This window comes from Clinocottus analis, unplaced genomic scaffold (assembly GCF_023055335.1).
Source record: "Clinocottus analis isolate CAN_PGR_092001 unplaced genomic scaffold, fCliAna1.0.p SCAF_13, whole genome shotgun sequence".
Lineage (NCBI taxonomy): Eukaryota > Metazoa > Chordata > Actinopteri > Perciformes > Cottidae > Clinocottus > Clinocottus analis.
Genome location: NW_027175854.1, coordinates 6,669,666 through 6,690,717, shown reverse-complemented (window position 1 = coordinate 6,690,717; position 21,052 = coordinate 6,669,666). Strand labels below are relative to the sequence as shown.

The 21,052-nt window shown below is 42.1% G+C and overlaps 1 protein-coding gene across 3 annotated transcripts in view; it reads right to left on the bottom strand.

Moving 5' to 3' along the window:
- The window catches only part of plppr1 (phospholipid phosphatase related 1), a 44,424-nt gene that overhangs the window by 3,428 nt on the left and 19,944 nt on the right, over positions 1-21,052 (bottom strand). For all 3 annotated transcript variants that reach the window (XM_068574345.1, XM_068574344.1, XM_068574346.1), the window contains 4 exons: positions 13,595-13,783; positions 6,799-6,931; positions 4,188-4,438; positions 2,996-3,172 (listed from right to left, as the gene is read on the bottom strand). In XM_068574345.1, coding sequence (XP_068430446.1) covers positions 2,996-3,172; positions 4,188-4,438; positions 6,799-6,931; positions 13,595-13,783 — 750 coding nt within the window. The remainder of the gene's footprint in view (positions 1-2,995; positions 3,173-4,187; positions 4,439-6,798; positions 6,932-13,594; positions 13,784-21,052) is intronic.

The window sequence follows — 21,052 nt, the reverse complement described above, 5'->3', positions numbered from 1 at the left end:
GACCTGTTTTATGGAAAATTCATATCTACAGTCACTTTTAAATTCTTTTTTTTTTTTTTTAGAAGGGTAGAGGGTTGCCAGAACCTTTTTAACAGTATAAAAACCACCAAGGTTGCTACATGTCTTTACTCCTCGATGGACTGGTTAATCAAAGAAGGCAGCCCGAGGGGGAGTCCGCCCCCGGGCCGACCGTTGCCCTCAGGCTGTGGCAAAGGAGAAAATGAAGCGGGGCGACTCACTGCCGGAAGATGCTCAAGGCTCCCGTGTGTGTGGCAGTTCATGGACAGGGCTTTCCCTAGCGCTCCTAAGCTAAGCAAATGAATCACAGCTGCTGGGCGAGAATCTAAGGGAGCGAGACTGCGGCATCACCGTTTCATAAAAATCATATGAATACTTCCCAAAAAAAATGTACGTCACAGTGAATCTAAGTTTGATTAGGTTAAATCATGGGCAAGTCAAAAGTACACCCCTTTGCGCTCAACTCCACACTGACACTTCCTGTTGTTTTCATATGACTGTTCTGAAGTGACTTCCTGCTTGTTTCAAATACAATTCAGTTTAGCGTCCACTATCTTTTTTTTCTCTCAACTGGAGCGCATCAGAGTTGACCGGGGCAGACTGCTCTCCTTTCTATTTCCTCGTCGGCCATGCTGAGACAGGCCAAACACTGCTCCATCAGACCTGGCAGGCAGTCAGCATGTGCCTCTGCTTGCTCTTGGATCAAGTGGACACCTCGGTCTCCAACATCCTCCTGGAGCCCAACGACCAAGTGCTTAGCGCTGATCCCTCAATGTGCTGGCAGAGGACAAATCTCTTGCCACACCAACGGCAGCTGTTTGAGTCCATTCAGATCTCCTCGCTGTCAGCACTGATAGCAGGGGGGAGGGGGGTGGGGGGGGAGTTGAGCTATACCTGCTTTCTATTCTCCTTGTACCAATTAATTTTCCTCAAGATAGCAGTCCATCACATCGCCTCAGTTTTCAGATGACAAGAACTTGATAATCTTCATCAGGACCATTAGGTCGATGTGTAGGGGAGAGGCTGCCGTCCTCCGTTTGCTGATAAGCTGTAAATGAGCAGGTTTAAAACTGCTGAGGGGATGATTTCTTGTGTCCGTCTCTCCCTGGAGACCACTGACTCGATTTTTATAGATCACTCATTGAAAGCTAATATCCTTTATTCGATGTCGTGGGTTGCTGCGTGGCTCATCCTCCTCGTGGTCCAAGGACAAACTAAGACGAGCGCAAGGATGATTGTGAAACCATCTATTCAGGCTAAAATCATTTGAACATCGTCGGTGGCCCTAATCTGCCTCACAAGCGCTCATCCTTGGAACAAACCCACAGTATTTGAACACCTCCTCGTTGGGCTGTCTGTAAAGCTCACTGCTGTCTGTTTCCTGTCTTATTTGGGAAGTGAACTCCTCACCTGTCATTGCCAGCTGTACGTGCCTGTCTGTTCACATCACTAACCCTTTCATACTCTCAAAATATCATCTTTGCATCTGCATTCATGTGTTCTTAACATTTATGTTAAGCTCATCCATAACATATAACAATCATGTCACAAATGCACTGAGTTCCATATAAGTTATCAAGTTACAGAGATGTTGAGGAAGGTTTTGTCCATATCTTTTTTGTACATCATTGTCGAGAGCATCTAGGTGCAACACAATACAAACATTCATATTTAATGTCACAAAGCAAAAAACAATAGCATGCTGTATATGCTCTCAGAATATAAAATGTTAGCCGTCGCTCTATGAATGACAACGTCTGCCTCTCAGTTGCTCACCTCACCAAATTGGTTCACGCTGAAATATCAAAGCCTTGTTGTAAAATGTAGTGAAGACATTCATGGTTCTCACACAATGAACCCCTGTTTTGTTTGAGGCTGACATTTAGTAGCTTTAAATGCAATGTCTGTACAATAGCTAAAAGAACTACCATGTAATGCAAGTTCACTAATATTGGGGATCTCTTGACGTTCTCTTTTCCTATCGCATCACCAGATCAACATTCTCTGTGAAGCTCGGAGACCCGGTGGCAGGTCACATCTAGTGGAGCCCCGGACACTTTTAAATTCACCTTTTTATTTTTTGTTTCCCTTCTTCTTCCGTTCACCTGCATGGGCTTTCCGCTTCAATCTAAAAAAAAACAACCTGTAACCTCAACTCTGCATTTCAAAAACTTGCATGACATCAGATGCTGACGAAGTGATTTTACTGTTCCGTGGAAGCAAGGTTGTTTGACACCTTGATTTAATATTAAAGAGAGCGGGACAGGGGCGCTCAGGTTGAGGTTCCCTCCATCACCTCCGAATTAAACACACCCACTATATCAAACTACTGCTTCCCTCGACCTTCTTCTCACTTTTGGTCCTTGTGACTTCCACTACTCTTCTTCACTGGGCTCCTTCAAAGCCGGAGCGATCCATCGCAGTGGAAACCCAGTCTTTCCTCTCCTTTCTGCTCTTCTCCTTTTTCCCCCAATCAACCAGTGCATCCTTCCTCTTTTCTCTCTCCAACTCACCTGTGTCTGAACCTCCTTCAAGCTCGGTATAAACCATGCTTCATCCTCTCCCTCTATCACCTCTTCACAAACTGCTCTTTTCATCTCCTTTACCAAATTAGTGTTTAGCACGTGGCTGCATTGACACACAGCTAACTTTTGCATCCTATGTTGCCTTCATGAAACTTGAGTAAATGCTACTCTTCATCAATAGTAATTAATACAAAACTAAATATGTTGCGTGTAAGATTTTAAGACATACATTTGCATAGAACTTAATATAAAATTGGCACCAAAACCATGTTACAGGCTTTGCGAAGAGGTGCAGCCAGAATAATCATTTAATTACTGGTTTGGGTCAGTTCCAAAATGAAGTTGAAAATTTGAAAATAAGTCATGACCAGAATCCACCTCGGTATACTCATCTCCCCTCTTCTCCTCTACTCCCTCGCTCCCCAAACATGTCACTCTTCCATCGTCCTCACCAGAAACAGAGCAATGGCCGATCCCAGTATAAATCCGGCCACTACGTCCGAACAGTGGTTTCGGTACTCTGAGACTCGGTTGAGGCCGGTGAGGAAGGCCGAGCAGAGCGTGCCCAGACAGAGCACAGGCTTGGCCAGGCGGCTGGACTTGGTCTTGATGGTGCTGGTGATGTACATCTGGACAGGAGGACACAAGGGAGAATAAATCAGACCATGGACTGTGGGAATAAAAGCATATTATATTTTCTTCACTGTGTCTTTCTCTTTCTTTGGGTAGACAAAAACCAGAGGAAATCTCGTGAAGAGCAACTGGAGGTGTTCCCACAGAAATGGAATCAAATATTCTACAATTTTGTGAGAGCACAAAGCCTCCAATGCTGTTAAAGAAAGATGTCAAAAACTTACATCATATGAGTGAAATACCTCTCCCAAACAAAGTTTTTTTTCACAGAGAATAAAAGATTACAAGATTAACCTAATATAGGAATCTCTAAATGTGAGTGAAAGCTGTGAGGAGGCTGTCAGCATTTAAAAACACACTGTCTTCCTACATATGTTCTCACTCCTTGAACCTTTACCTCCTCCCACGCCAGACTGTGCGTATCAAATCCTCTTTTCATCAATAACCTGTCCTTGTATTCCTCTTTTTTTCCGGCTGATAAAATCTGCACCTCTTCTCTCTCTTTCACTTTGCAGCAGCTGAGCCCCTCCGTCACTCTCATATCAAACTGCCGCTCTTCAAATAGCCCTTCAAAAAGCCATTCTTTGTGTGTTCCTGCAGCCAATTTTCTAAAAATGTCTGAACCCACCCTATACGCTTATATGAAACGTATGACACACTTTCCAGAAACATTAAGTCCCTCCTTGCCAATTCCTCCATCAAAGACAGATGTGCCATGTAGAACCTTATTACACCAATTAGTGCCTCTTACTCTGAGACTTTTTAAATTACAAATCAAGTGTATAACTTAAATTAATTTAAAAAAAATCTATTCATCTCCGATTGCTTGGAAATCAGTGTGTAAAATCATTGCATTCAGTCCCAATTGAGTAACGTTAGAGCCTCAAGTTCACTTGAAAACAATGAATTTTAATGAAATGTGTATTTTAATTCAGCAGCTTTGAATTCTCCACAATTAACACAATCAACAGTAAACATCACCACAGTGCTCAGTAAGTCCGTTCTTCTCACCGTCAGGTAAACAGCAGAGTACACGCTCAGCGAAGCTTCCTTGGATGGGAACGACCGGCGAGCGTTCTCCACGACAACGGGGTTCCCGGTGCAGAGGTTGCCGTTGACGATGAACTGGTGGTTAAAGCGGCACTCGGTGCCGGTGTAGTTGGGCTTGCAGACGGACAGGAAGTAGGGCGAGAGGCCTCCGGTCACCACCTGGCCCGCGTTGACGAAGATGTCGGTGGCAAACAGACCGAACGCAAACACACCTGGGGCACACAGACACACGGTGCGACGTCACGGCACATCAACACAAAGCTTTGAAAGCGTCGCTCAGGCCCCACCCTTAAATCATGGTGCCCAGTACAGGCGCACAAACAAACTGAAACCCCAACTGTCATGAGGCAGCGCTAAACTCCAGGATATCTGAGGTTAATACTATTCCCTGAAAAAAGCCGGACTCTAATAAAGTTAATACAGAAGGAAAGAAGAGTGGACAACAGGCAGGGAACACAATATAAACAAAACAAAAGCATCTATTATGAATGATTGCACTGACACTTTCAGCCCACCGACCCTAACCAATGCCTGCGTCTGCATTCCTTTTGCTGTGAAATATGACTGCTTATTATCTGGCCTGCTTAGCCATGAAATTACTCTGCTTTGTATTCTCATCTGGGATGGAGGGGTGGAGGGGGGGGCTGCAGCGGGCTGAGGTGGGGGGAGTGGTAGGGTTCGGTTGCCAGTGAGGGGTACAGGGACACGATTGTGTGAAGGGCATCATTGAGGGGAAATAGAGAAGGGGAATTAGGGTGAGAGCAGAGGAGATGGGAGGGAGCAGGAGAGCGGGACACTAACAGCCCCAGTGATCCTACAAATTTGAGAGATTGCTCGGGAGCAGACGGAAATATAAATCACGCCGACGAACGCGACTGAATCTCTGATGAGTTTTTTGTTTTTTTTTATAAACTGAAGGGATATTATTAAAAGAATGAACAATGTGGTTCTGATTACGCCACTTAAGTCCAGCAGATGACCTCATTTACTGGAATGGGTAGAAAAGAGTCTGTCAGTTTGTCAAGCTTTGTGGAAAAGTGGCTGTGAAAAGTTCAATTCAAAAGGTTGTGGTCGGGTGTCTTTTAGAGCAGTGACACAGCAGTGTGGGGATTTTTTTTTTTTTCAGCAAACAATCCAACACGTTTACATTTTATTTCGTTTCAGTGGCTGATGTAGTTTTAGAGAAACTGAAGTAAATGCATCAAAGCTGGAATCCAAATTGGCTATTTTCAATTACTGAATTTCGTTCAGTTTGGCCAGTTTGCTGTTATTGAATTGAAAATCCGTGACCAGCAAATTCACCGACCTAAGTTTAAGATTAAATCAAAGCAGGTCCCAACCACGGTGACACCAAACGCACAACATGACCAGTTCTAAATAAGCCTCACATCTTCTCCCCGTGTCAGGTTGCCTGACTTCCTCCCACAGTCCAAGACATACAGGTTGTATTAATTAGGGGACGTGTCATCCTTGGATGTCGCTAACATCCATTTCATGTCGCTAACTGTAGCCCTTGGATCATTTAAGCTAAGGCTATTGCCTGCTGAATACACTTCAGGGCTCACACACCCTGCAGCTTCATCTTGACACGCATCATCCCTTAAGACCACGGTCCCACTTCCGAGCATCACTGCCTCCAAAAAGCAGCAAATGTATCACAGTAGCTCCACTGCTGGCATGTGCTTCAGGCATGTGCGTTGTACTTTTACAACCTGCTGCTCTACAAACGTTCAAGTTTCTGCATACATTCTCCTGTTTACACGTTTGGTTGGTGGAAGCTTCAGTCATCCTCACTCTGGCCGACAACGTTAAGCTCGTCTTCTAAACTTTCTTATTTTACCCTTCACTATGCATTGACCTTTGACACTACATAAAATCGGTGAGCACAGCTTGAGAGAACTACCTTAGGTAGTTACCGTGCTTTTCTCGTAAACCAATCAGAGCAGACTGGCCTTTTTTTGGTTGGAGGGCTCGGGAGAGTTTCAGACAGAGGGTGAGAATACAGGTGTAAGCAGACAGTATGAGAGAAATATTATCTTTTTTTTTCACATTAAAGCATGTAAATATGTTGTTGTAGAACCTAAAACAGTATTAAACCGAAAATGAGCATTTTGTATCCCGTTTAAACACCAAAATCCTTTAGCCCTGACTCGTCAGGTTTATGGGTCAAATGTTTTGCTTTTTGGATTAGAGCTTCCCTCTCAGGTGACTGAATAGCACATACACCTGTCAGCTTAGCCATGATACACAGGATGTGGCCTCCTGGTTAAAAGCTTACTGGATCACTGGAAGCAACAGAAGCATGTCCGATGGTTCAGATGTGTGTTTTAATGAGCTGTTAACCGAACAAACTGAACTTACACAGTTTTGTAATACATGCTAAACAGCAGAACAGTGACTGAATCCACATTAAAAGTAGACGTTCTGATTCGGCGCCCTCCGTGTACATGTGAGGGGACTTCGTATGACATGTTGGACATGGTGACGTAGTGAGTTTCTGAGTTGTCGGTCACTGCCTGGAACCATCCACACGAGGAGCAGTTTGGGCGATTTGGCATGAAAACGTCCTTACCGATGAAGCGGATGATGCGGCGGATGAGGGGGTTGAGGTAACAACAGTCTCCTGTCACGATGGTTTTCTCCTGGGCCAGGAGAGCTTCCCTCGTCGACTTCATCACATACATGGACACCTCTCCGATGAAAATCTGCACACGCACGCAAACAAGGAAGAAAAGAAAACATTGAGTTAAGCATCCCATTACCGGGTAGGGGGACATTTTGCCCCTGTCTGTCCTGTATACATCAACCACTGTGTCTTACTGCAGCCTTTCTTCAGGCCCATTATAGTGTGGACATTACATCAGGTCTAATGGAAAAACTGCTGCCGGACACACAAAATGAGACTCATTGCCAGCTGTCTCCAGTGTGTGTGTTTATGAGCGGGAGTGTGTACACACCCAGATGTGTGTACGCATCTGGGTTTGGTCTGTGTCTGTGTATGTGTGTGTGTGTGTGTGTGTGTTCATAAAAGAGTTTGTTTTGAGCCCCAAGATAGGTAAAAAAAAAAAAAAAAGAAGAAAAATCATGTGTTTTTCTCCGTCCCTCGTGAATGCGTCCACATGTTCTTGTGAATGCAGTTCTAATATATTTCTTTCTTTGTGTCTACAAGCAACATGAGCGGTTGATTTTGTGACGTTGGGAAACTAAAAAAGAAGAAGCAGAAGAAGAAGAAAGAGGGACTGACAGCAGACACATGAAAAAGTCTATGAATGATTTACAGCTCTGCACTGGATTCAGTCCTGTCTGGGTTTGTCAGCACAAAGAAGGCTGAATTAAAGTTTTCAAACACTTTTCTTGCATTAGATGATGATTGACATAAAGTATGCAAATACAAAATAGAAAAATAAAAAAATTGGATGCATATTGACCCAAAAACATCGGCTTCGTAAGCAAAATAGCCAAAAAAAAAACATGCCTTTATATATTCAAACTGACTGTGACTGTGAAGGGCAGGGAACTAGTGTCATGAGGTTTCATTATGGCTGAGCAGTGGCTGTGACAAGGCAAAATGCATTTGTGCACAAGCCAACACAGGAGATGATCTAATTTCACTTCAGGCTCCAAACCTTGTGTAGCTGCTTTAAATAGAGACACCTCAGGTGGTTAGGGTAACACATTTAACTCATAGATGTAACTTACATTAACCCACTTCTTTTTTATTCAGTCTGTAAACACTTAAATATGTTGGATGTTTTCTCTCAACAAGTCTGAAAGAAGCAGCAAAATAGCCCAAACTCTGAAAATTGACCAGAGAAAATGTATGTGTGTCGCCAAATATTCATGAAGTTCCAAAATGATCATAAGCCCTTTAAGTAAGAAAATCAAAGTGAACAAATGACATTGTTTGACACTTGTTTTAAGAATGCATATGCAAAGATATCTACGTTATAATATGTCTTAAATGTGCTCAGATTACTTTTATCTCCAGTTAAGTTACTGTCAAACATGTAAAATAACTTTATCTAAATCAGTTCATTTCCATCCAGTGATTCCCTCATACTAAATTAGAACATTTTTAAGCAACAAGTAATTTCCTTGAAGTATTGATCGTCTCGTTTCAACTCATGTAACCCCCCACTCTTATTTCAAATAAATGACATGACAACTGAACTGATTAATCTCCAAATAACTTGGCATCCAACTGAAAGTGTGTGATGTCTGAGCAGAAAATGAATAGGTTCAAACAAATCCAATTCTCTGGAGTAATTTCTCTGAAATGAAACAAAATGAACCAACTTCTGGTTCATCAGCTGTCTTAATTCATTACTAACCCATCCACGAGTATTACAGATTTATGGGAGCTCAGGTCAGCAATAACCTTGAAAGTCCATAAAAGTCAGTACCTGTGAAACTACACTTAGTGCCCGCAGTGTTGAGGAATACATTTTATATTTCACCTTATCCACATTTTTAATCACTGACATATTAAATGTGACAACTGTCCCCTGTGAAAAACCATAAATCATTCATGCTCCGGTTTGTTCAATCATACTAATCCAATCCTTTTCTTTTTAATAATCATCATGTCGCCTAAAGCTGCAGAGAACTTTTCTTAAATGTTACAATAAAGTGTTAATTATATCTAATAATCTCTTCAAATTGGGACAAAAACTAATCTTAGTGCTTTAAATTTGAGTTTCTTTGGAAATATGTAATACAAAACAAATATAATAACTAGCCCTCGGAAAAAATCTGTCAAAAAGAGAAACTTGCAAACCACCACCAAATTATTGATGGGCTAAGTTAGCGACTAGTCGGAAATCTTAGTGGAACATTTAGCAGCAAAAACAAACAGCCAGATATTTCCCCTCAGGAGTCATAGGAGACCAAAAAAACTGAACTAAAATGAGAGTGAATATTGGACACTCCCTGGGAAGCCAGAAATATGACACCGAATAAATGCTAATTTTGCATCATGTCTCAAGTGTAAATAGGCAATGGTTTGCTCACATTCACATTAACACGTTCACTTTATAGGGTGATAATATATAAAGCTGCTGTGTTTACAGCTTGTTATGCTTCCCTGAAGTAGAGGGGGAAAAAATCCATTAATGCTCCTTTAACGTCTTCTTAACGTGCTGATTATTGTCAGTATTGGCATCGAGACACACATAAAAGGGAGCGGAATTATCCGTTACACGTCCTCAACTTCAACGCAGTCCGTTTCTGACATCTGGGCACCTTTAGAGTTTAACTAGAGAAACCTCATGGTGGTTACCGCTCGCTGCCTTTCATTAGTCAGCCAATGGTTTCTGTTGGATCCACAATTGGCGGATGACAACAACAGCATGCTTTCATTGAGTAGAGGGTAAAGGACCAAGTTTTATGAAGCCTGTCCATGGACGAGCGAGTTTATAGTGCGACGCATCAAAACGACCCCTCTAACCTCTACAGCCTCCCATTGGTCCGGCCATGTGGAACATTCTGTATAAATTACTGCCTCCCTGCTAATTGGCCCACATCCCTGTCATCATTAATTCTGATTGGCTGCCCCGCTGGTTTATGCCGCATGTGACAACAGAGCGATATACAGTGTGTGACACAGCTTCAGCACCTGACACAGCACTCTCAAAAAGGGCACAATTAAAAAGTTTGGGATAGCATGCAGATGGGTAAAGAGACAAGGTCATTAACTATAGGCCAATGAGAATGATGGAAACATGGGAAATGACCAGCACTGTAAAACAAAAGTTGAACAGCTGACACAGCACTGAGGAGGTGTGCGCGATCAGGGACAAACAGGATACAAGAGGAAAGGATTTATCTTATTAGTTTTTAATGAGTTTAACAAAAAATACTCACAAAAAAAGTATATTGCGTAAGCGTAGGAGCCAAAAATAACATGACAACACTGATATATGACAAACAAAGAGTAATGGGAACCAACTTGTACACTGATGTTGCTTGTCATAAACATCAGCCTGTAATCATATTTTCTTTTTCTCTGAAGTAATCAGTGCAGAAGAGTCTGTCAAAACTACCGTCTTCTGGATTTTAAACCAATTTATTTATATATATATATCTTTGCGAGGACCAGTGAGTTTTAGACAACAGTGACAGTAACAGTAACAGTGAGGACATTGTGGGCGGTCCTCACTTCTTCAAAAGGCCTCTTTGAGGGGTTCAGACTTGGTTTTAAAGTAGATTAAAGAATGTAAGTATTGGGGTTATGCATTCACTTGTAATGGTTAAGGTTAGGATAAAGGGCAAGGGAATGCATTACGACAGTGAGTCTTCTCACAAAGATAGAAGTACAGGGATATGGTTGAGGGGGTTGGGTCGCCGAGTGTGTGTGCACACAGGTGTGTAACACTGATGCCTCCGCACAACAATTAGCTGCAAAAAGAGAATGCAAGCTGAAGGGTGTGTTTTACCTGCGTAATATACGTCCTGGTAATTCACGTTTGGCATCAGCCTAACATACCGGTAACCACAGTCGAAGTTTAGAGCCCGAGAGCGAAGAACAAAGTGTCCCAGATAATAAACACAGAATAGAGGGAGACACAACGAGGCAGCAGAACGGTAATATCTCATTACAAATAAATGGGTGGCGTGTGTCCAGGAAGCAGACATCTTTTACAGTCACATCCCAGATTGAGTGCCTCTTGAAATCGTAATAGAAAAAGGAAGATGTCTGTTTGGAAAGGAACCTGGGAGACATACAGAACACTACTAAAAGCCCTTTTACGGAACTCTACAGTGCTAAACTGAATTTTAGATGAGTGGCGCTCGAGAAAGACTGGCGTGTTTCACACACTACAGTCTGTAACGCCATCAAGATATTAAGGCATGCTCCAGTATGCGTTAATATCTTGATGTTAGAGGATGAAGAAGTCGGCTATAAAAACACATTCTCAAGAAATGCTATTAATGAATTATTCAAATGCTGCAAATATGTGCACTTAATAGACAAAAAAGATTACATAATGCATTTAACATTTACTAGATTGTAAGAGTACACAATTTGCACAGTAAGGAAACAAAAGGAAAGAATGGTTGGCTCACACAGTTCACAAAAGCAAAATGTTGAAGTAAAAATAGTAAAGAGAGTTGGCAACTACTTTAAAGTTTTGTGAACAACAGTAAGACGAGGTAAATAAGGGGTAAAAAACTGCTTTCACCAGCTCAAAATGCAAATTAATACAAATGATTATCTAATTGCTGCACACTTACAGCTTTAAAATATTGTATTTTCTTTTTGACACCTGTCTTCCACCTGAACCAAAGTCAAGGCCGAAGTTGATTATTATTCTTCAACACATTGTATCTGTACTCAACATTTTAGCATTGCGCCATCCTCAAACTCACCGAGGGCCTGCGTCTGACCATAAAGCGTCGGCTCCTTCTATGTTCTGGGGATTGACTTGTCTTTTTCTCCGTGTGTGGCCGGAGAAAATGAATTCCAACTTGCATAAACATGCAAACAGTCATTAGGAGGTGCTCATAAAATCCTTGACACTCGTTTAATAATGGAGGGCGCCAGGGGCCCAGAGACATATGGTGCGGTCTGGTGTGCTGTGTTGGAGTCAAAAAAACGTGGCGCTAGACTGCCACCTTGTGGCCGCAAGTTGCCATTCCTCATTTGAATCAGCAGTGCACACGCAGCCTTTGCCCTACATTCATCCACAACTGTCCCCACAGCTTTACATCAGCCTAATAGTTTTATTTGTTTATGCTCATTCAGTGATCAGAAAAAATATTTCCAGCAGATTCTTTCTACACAAGATATTCGCCATTACACACAGGTGTAATTAATAACGCTAATGAGGGCCGCACTCATGCTCGCCGACTGCTACGCTTTGAAGACAGAGCCATCGTTAACGGTATTAATTACACCTGTGCTTCTCCTGCCACGGCAGGTACAAACACCTGCTGGGAAAAAGACCCATCCATGTGTTTAGCGACGCCTCGAGTGCACCCCCCAAAATCCAAACCACAGCACTGTACAGTGTGTGCCACGTACCGATTGGCATCGTACACCGTATAAGCAGTAAATGTTATTTTTTGTATTTTTTCATCCAACACTCCCCTTGTTTTATATTAACAATACATTTTACAATATTTGCAAAGTGGGAAACTGCAACTTTGGCCACTGACAGTTACATGTTACAAAGCGGCGGCAACGAGTCTTTATGTACCTTTTCTGCTGGAGCTGCTTCCACGATCTATTTGAACTATCCCAGTTCCTCCGTTTTCTTTGGGCGTCGCATTGTGGGAGAATATCGTTCATCAACGTCACACTCAGAAAAAAATCAGCCGTAATCTAGTGATACACGACCCGGACATTGTGGAACAGAACCTGACGTTCCGAAACCCAGACATTCAGGAATGGAACCCGGATATTACGCAATGTCAGGGTTCCATTTCGGAATGGAAACCGGATATTATGCAATGTCAGGGTTCCGTTCTGGAATGGAACCCTGACATTCCGGAACAGAACCTGACATACTAAAAATGTGGTTAGAATCAAAGCATTTATATTAAGCAACAGCCGTGAGAGGATGGACTGGCATGAGTTTCATTACACTTATAGGCAGTAAGTCAACCGTTCTCCATGTTGCTGTTGAAGAAGTTTCCCCAGAGCACGTGTGTCCCCCTTCCATTCAGCACAACTGAAGGAACAAGTGAATGAATGGTTGCAACATCACACAACATGAAATCCACTCCCCTTCGACGACCGGAAGCTACTCCGTGGCCTGGGTGACTGTGAGTCTCCGCGGAAAACACGGTTTAAGAAATTGCATCACAGTCCGGGGAAAATATGTGTCGTCACGTCACGACTTGTACACTTCACCGGTTGATCCAGCCGAACGAGCGGGTAACAAGTTTGGGTGTTCAGAGGAACAGAGAGCCAGAAGTTCAGTCTCTGAAATTGTCACTGAACCTCTCTGCTGACCCATGAAAAGATTTGAAAACAGTCTTCAGTCAGACAGGTCGACATTTTCTCCCAGCTATATAGAGAGAAAGTGGTTTCCGACAACTGCAGTAGGTTAAAAGAAGATGCATCTATTGGAATCGGCACAGATGTCCTCCTTATTTAATATCTAATTCAACACTGCTCATCCGTAACAGTCACAACAGAAGGTCATTAGGCCACACTGCAGGTTAGCAGCATATGTTTGAAGACTTGCAACATACTTTTTTTTAAGGTTGAAAAAGGAGGAAAAAAGGAAAAATAATAGCTTTCAAAAGAGAAAAGCCGTAAGCAGTGAACAAATGGTTGCTCTGCGCCGAGAAAAACGTTTAAACGCAGATGACGGTTTTAAACACCGCGGCGACATACAAATAAAAAAAGGGTTTTTACTCACTATCGTGGTGGGAGCAGCAGCCACCACACAGTAGAGGATGAGAGGGGGGATGAAGCCGGACTCCTCTGTGCCGGGGTACGGCTTCATCAGCTCGGCGTCGTTGCAGAAGAAGCCCTGCACGTGCACGCTGAACAGGTCCGTGCACTCCATGTAGTAGGCCAACAACACCGTGCCGGACATGATGACGAGCTGGAAGAAAAACATGTCGGAGTGGGAGAGGGCGAGAGCGTAGAGAAAGTTAAAGAAGAGGAGGAGGAGAAGAAGAACGAGAAGGGGCAAAGGCGGACTTGTTAGTTGTATATCCAGCGCACTGAAGACTGCCCTTCCTTGATTCACTTTTCAGTGGTTCAATGAGTTGTGTTGTGGCTGATCCCTGAATAGCGCTTCACTCTCAGCTGTGACGTGTCTAACATGGTTTTAATGCAAAACAACCGCATAAATCCTCTAAAAAAAACATCTATTTTCCAGTCTCTCTCGCTCTCTCTCCATCTCATGCTAACTCCTCGCGTACAAGCCCCTCACTTACCACCTCCTCTCCTCCCTCACCCCCTCATCCTTTTATCCCTCTAACATCATCTTTTGTCTCTGGCCTCTTTTCGCTCTCTTTCCAAAATCAGCTGCGGGCAATATTTTTTTATATATATTTTTTTTATATATATATATATATATATTCTTCGTCACTGATAAGGAAACCAACAGTGGAATATGTAAGACATTGCACAGCAAGGCGTTTAATGTGGTTTCTTAAAATCAGCTGCATTTGTGTCATTCAGCCAATTATCTTTTGATACTGCCGCCAACCTGCTGGCACTATGTGCTCTGGTTTTTATATCAAAGGAGAGTGATGACGTGCTTGCACATATTTTAAAGCTCAATAGAAGCAATGTCCCACAACATCACCGAACTGGGAAGAGTGTCTTCGTCGGGGAAGGTACTGCCAGCACATGTAGACATTAGTCATGTGAAAGGTAACATTAGAGCTACTCAGCTCCCTATGATCACAAAGGAAAATGTGAACAAATTGATGAGATGCTTTATAGATCCCATATGAATCAATAAAGTATTAGATCGTGACAAGTAGATGAGACATCACAAGTGATCATGTCTGACCACTCTCTCATTTTTCTACTGGAAAAACTGCAATCTTCCAAGTGTGTTTAGTTATTAAGATGTCATATAGACGTGATAATAGTGTTGTGAATGGTCCCTGATTCTTTTCAAATTGTGGTAAAGCCAGCCATTTGTAATACTTCTCCTCAACACTAGGTGGCACAATGCTGCCGCTGAAGAATGAGTGTCGCCTCAACGCACAGTCGGTTGAACTATGATTAATGAACTACTCGTCATCTTCAGCCAATCGTGAAAACACTGCATGCAACTGGAGTCGAGGTCTAAAGTTACACATTTCATTGATCTTATTTCGCTATGAGTCAAGATAGTACAAGATGTCTGCAGTTTCCCAGTGATTCACAAAAGAAATGAAACAAGCAACTCACTCTGGGTCCGATAAAGGAATAGCGCTTTGAGATCCAATTTTAAAAAAACACATTTTTAATTGTTTTTTTCCAGCTGTGAATCCATAACATGGTCACCTATTTGTGTCTGTAGCTGCGCTGTCAGCTGTGTACTTTGAATATCAGCAGTGGTTGCTGCTGACATTAAGTGAATGTTACATATCAGGGAATAAATCAGAGCTAACAGTATTTACTACATATTTAATGTTGTACCAGTTTCAGTCTTGCCTAAATGTGCAGAACATGCTGTGCCAATTTACAAAACAAATCCAATCTAGAGTGTAAAGTTTAACATTTTTGACATGTTGAACCACTGATAAAAAGAAAAGTGTGATCCCACACCAGTGATCCTGGGTAACGAAGACCACATACATCCTATCACGAGGTAGTATTAGTATGTCAAGGAATACTAGTACTATTACTAGTCCTGCGCTAAAATGCAAGTACATATTTTGCAGCATGTATTAAACCACTCATTGCTCTCCTCAGTATGACCATAAAAGTAAAAACAAGCTTGAGATGTTTTCACTGAATCTCAACAACAGATCCTGTACAATCAAATCACTTATTCAGACCTAATTGTATACACAGTAAAATACAGTGTGAGCCAGACTGAACAATATGGCCATTGCGGTTCAGACAGTGAGGGCAAGAAAGCGACTGTGTGCAGAGAACTGTTGGCAAATGTGGTCTTGTGACAGATGGCCATGGCGAGATGTCCAGGTGTGTGGCTCTGTGTGTGGTTTCTGCCAACTTTATAAACAACACTCAGCTAATTAGTTGTATTTTTGCTTGCTCCTCTTATTAGTAAAGCGTGTTGCATTTTTACACAATTCACATACATCAACGACAACTCGCATGAGGAGCCGTGACATTTTATACATCACGGTTACACTCGTCGATGAACAGAAGAGTTCAGTTTCTCAAACGTCCAAAAACAGTCGTCCTGCTTTTCCATCTCAATACATTATTGATGATCGATTTACTTGGATTTAATTGCGCAGTTCTTTACCGAGCCCTGATTTAAAAAAAAATTAAAAACAAATGAAGAACGATAAGAAGTGGTGACATGAAGCAGCGACATGGGACCTTGCACACAATAACAAAAAAGGCAATAAAGAAGCTGGAGCGGAGCACTTTAACTTACTTGCTCTAAGTTCACTGACCTCGTCGGAGGGATTTAAGGGGAAAGTGATGGCAATGCGCAGGAGTATACAGCATGGACTGTTTTCTGAAATGAATCTTATTTCAAGCTTACTTCCTTGCTCAAACCCAGGGAATGCTTCTAATTTGGCTTCATCAGAAACATTTCAAAAACACTCGTTCAACAGTTACAAAAGAAGAGGAACACCTCTGTGTGGGTTGGTCGATTTTACAAAATGCAAACGAATATAAGAGAGTAGATCACTGAGCCCGAAGATGACAGCAGCCAACTGACGAACAGCACCATCTTTTGGCGTCTCTTTGTTACTGTAACTCATATGTTAGAAGAAAAACATATTTAGTCTTGATTAGATACTGTACTATTGTTAAATTCAGAACCATATCGCAGTTTCATTCACTATATGTAGTATTAGAAGGCCAGATTATCAGCTGACGATGAAGAGCTCATGATAAAGCCATAAAGACGTCATGTGTGCCTGTGTTCATTGATAAACATACGTGTTTAAGATGGGAGCGTTTTGCTCATTCTCTTGAGCAGTCTAGAATATGCCATCTGTCTATCACGTTGTACTTGTGACTCTGCTCCTTCCCTGCAACGAATACATCTCCTGATTAATGATCTTACCACCAGATGTCGAGTAAATTGTTCTTTCACCCTACCAGAAGCCTCGGTCAACAATAGCTAGCATTCAGTGTTGCAGAAGCCGCTGTGAAACCCAGTTTTCCAAAGTCACCAGATATGTCTCTTAAGATGGATGAGGGTGGAGGAGCAGAGTTTGGTGACAGCATTTTGCATTTTTCACTGAGACGGTGGTATTATTGCAATGGTATTTTGTGTATGTAGCAAGTGGTCTATAAAAGCTGAACATACCCATAACTGCAGGCTAAAAATGGCGCCTTCCACAACAATTGCTTTTCATAATATTTGGCTGCAGATACAATTAGGGTTTAACTCGGGACTTTGATATTATTGATTTGAAACGTAGCAAAAGTCCAGGTTGCTTACGTTTCTGTCTTCAGACTGGCGAGAACTGCATAAGGACTTCTACCGAACCAAGTCAGTGTCCAAAGGTGGATACTGTGAAGGGACCAGCCACAGCCAACGGGTTGTCTCATGGCACATAATATGGCTCTTCCTCTTTCTCTTATTTTCACTTTAGCTACTCCTCAAGCTTCCTTCCTTCCTAACCTCTCCTCTTCCTTTTCATTTTCTCAGCAAGCGCGCTCCTCTGGTTATTTTTGCTGGCTCGTCCTTTTCCTCATGTCTGCTCCTCACCAGCCTCCTCCTCTATCTCTTCCTCATCCTCTTGCTCCTCCTCTAGTTCTCTCTTAAACTCTTCTCCAAGCGTTCCCCTTACCAGTTATCTCGGGTCGGGAGTCCAACGCTGGGCTTTTGTGCTGCTTGATGATCAGAACAAGATCATCCCACGGAAACTACAGACGGTAAGATCCCCTCTCAGAGCCGAGACCTCCACCTTTCCTTGTAAAACATGCCCCACTCGTGCACCCGGCTGATCTCAACCGGCCCCGAGCAGATGAGGGTGATGAACTTCCGGGTCATTATAGAGGAAAGAAGCAAGCAGGGTGGCAGCAGCGTAGGCAAGAGAACTGTCGGACAAATCATCTCCGACTGGTTTCTTGAACATGATAACGAGTTCACTGTACTCGAATGGCCTCCACAGTCACCAGATCTCAATCCAATAGAGCAAATTTGGGATGTGTTGCTTGATGTCTTGCTGGATTCATTTTGCCTCAAATGTGTAATTGTACTACTTCACATTCATCCTCCAGCAATGTGCTGGTGTTTTCAACCAACATTTTGAACTAATTTCGCTTGGGGATGAATAAAGTATGTATCCATCCATTCATCGTTTTAGGATTGAATGCATTTTTTTCATTTCTTGGATACATTTCTGTTAGTTAGTGATTTTCTTGAATATAAACTCTTGGTATTCTTGATTTTCTATTATGTCCATGATCACCAGTACAAATGTACTCTTAATCCCATGACAGACCCAAGAGTATATGCTATGAGGGAAATACAGCCATAATGATTCATGAACTTCTCCAAGAAAGCTGAAGTTTTCTTTATTGGTTTATCAGTGATACTCATCTTCTCCCTGCTACATTCTTTACTGTCCAGTTTACTTTTGTTATTTCCATACATTCTCTGAAAATAAATTAAAAAAATTGCCAGTGACTGTTTGATTGGTAATCTTCCGATTTAATTCTGAAAAATCGCGTGTCAGTGCAACATTTTCATTGAAGCAGCTTGTCGGCACACAGTATCCAGAGAGGGATAATTTCATGAATTAATGTTGTTCCACAAACACGTTCCAGCAGGGTAATCGGCTAACACATAATTCACAGATCTCTGAAAATATGCTAATTCCTGCGCTTGCAGGAACGCCATGTAATACCTTGAGGGGATCACATACCGACGGATGTCAGGTTTACAGGGAAATACCTGAAAAGGGGCTTGAACAGATTAATAAGAGGCGTGCACACTAGAGTACATATGTACTTTGACCTTCACCTCATTTGCTTTTGAAAATAGAGACCAAAGCTTGCCTCAAGCTCAACACACAACAACAACATTTGCCCCACATTTGCTCCCATTCACCAGCCTGGGTTTAGCAGTGCAGCCGGGTGAGGTTGCTGGTTCCAAGCACGGGGCTGCTTGAGAAGATCAAGATGTTTTTGAACCATTTATTCCCTCCTCCATTCATCCCAATCACATTCTTACTTCAGGATCTCTATTAAACTCATATTTCCTCCATCACCCACCCCGCCTCCTGCTTCTCCTCCTCGCTATAAATCATAGAAAGCCGTAAACAAGCAGTCCGCTAGACATCGTGAGAGTCATCGGGCTGTGGCAAATTACCAAAACAGGCCACGGGAGATGAGCAATTTCTGCTTGTTGAGTCTGATCTTACGCTCCTCTTCTCTCGTCTGTCCTGCATCCTGTAGCACTTCAGAGTCAGGGTGTATTACTTCAGTATTTCTATTTTGTGCTCGTTTACGCTTCTATTTCCCCACATTTTGCATAAAAAGATTGTACTTAAACAGCATCACTGACAACCTACTTCACGGTTTATGATTATTAATACAATATAATAAACCGTAGAAGTAGTTTACATTTCCTCTGTGTTAACTAGCTGCAACAATAGTGATACTTACACATGAATACATAAATATTCATGATCCAGTAATATAACATGCATCATTCTAAATGGGTCATTCTGCATAATCATAGAGTTGGACTATTGCGACTTTAAATATATTTGGATGCAAATACTTGTGTACTTCTGCTTCTGCATAATCACACACCAGCACTACTGACATGAAAATAGTGGCGAAAACAGCGTCCTCATCCCTGAAGTCCGGTTGCTATTTCTGTGACTTTTTTTTTTTTCCAAGAGAGAGCTTTTATGTGAGAGTTGTTCACCTTACAAGCGTCCCTTTCTCTGTGAAGCACAACTTGTGGCTGCATTATATTCCCTCCCCAGCCAGCGACATGCTGCATTAGCGGTTTGAAGGGCAGACCGACAAGACTGGCTGCCGTAAAACGGGTCTACAAAGTTACTGCAGCATGCCATTATCCGGCTTCCTTGGAGGGCACAATTCACCTCTTTTACACAGGATTCTGGCAGGGCGCTGTGGTGCAGCCATCCACCTCTGTTGAGTTCCGACATGCTACATTTATCGGGCTAAGTACTGTGTATCACTTTAGAGGAGCAGACAAGAATGTCCCATCCCACCATTTATATAACAATTACCTCCAACAAAGTAAACTTGCAGACTTTCCCAACCTCGCATTTGTTCAATATTTGCATTCTAAAACTGACTAATCTAATAGCTAATGTAATATTAAAGGGGCCCACAGATAATGATCACATAATGCTGCATTTCTCCTCAGCTCTATAGAGCTTAATAAATAACATCTCTTAGCAAATGGTTTGCTCACAGCTTTACTGTTTTGGTTCACATTCTCTGCTCTCAGCAAACTTGTTTTTAGTTGAAAAGAAGGTCTAATAAGCCCACTGTATGCTATCAAACACACATACACCGCATTCAGACAGACAAAGGTAGCAATTAGCGATTAGCTAATTAGGAATAACAGTCCTCTTTAACTTAGTCGGTTATTTATTCTGAGCAGACTGAGTTAGTTAGTTATTTATTCTTATAAGACTTGAGTTAGTGTTTGCTATTCTGACAGCTTAAGAACTACTTTGTAGTCTTACATTGTTATATTAGTAATTAGTAATAATTAAGATTAAAGAATACCCAACCCTCTCCAATGTTCTCTCCTTCAATCCAAAATATTTTGACTGTCAGTCCGACAGCCCATCTCCTCCCTCAGACCCTGAAAACTACCAGGAAAGTGTTACATAAATCCACCCAAGTCCTAGATTTTCATTTCACTGTCATGTTGCGTTAATACACTGGGAGAAAACGACTGACTGACAGAAATGGCATCTTAGTCCGTCTTGTCCAGATTTAGACGGCGCTGCTACACTTCGGTTGTCAGACTCTTGAAGTGACACAGAAGGCAGCCACTTGTTTCTGTTTTGTATCGAATATATTTTCAAAAGCTTGGACATCATGATGAATAACCAGATATTAAATGTAATTATGGGCCTTACATCAAGATACAACAGTTTTTTTTTTAAAGAAAATAACTGAATTAAATAGCTTTGAAATACCAATTCAAGCTGTAACCAATACATTGACCTCTTGATCCAGCGTTATCAATGTGACCATCAAAGTACAGCATCTT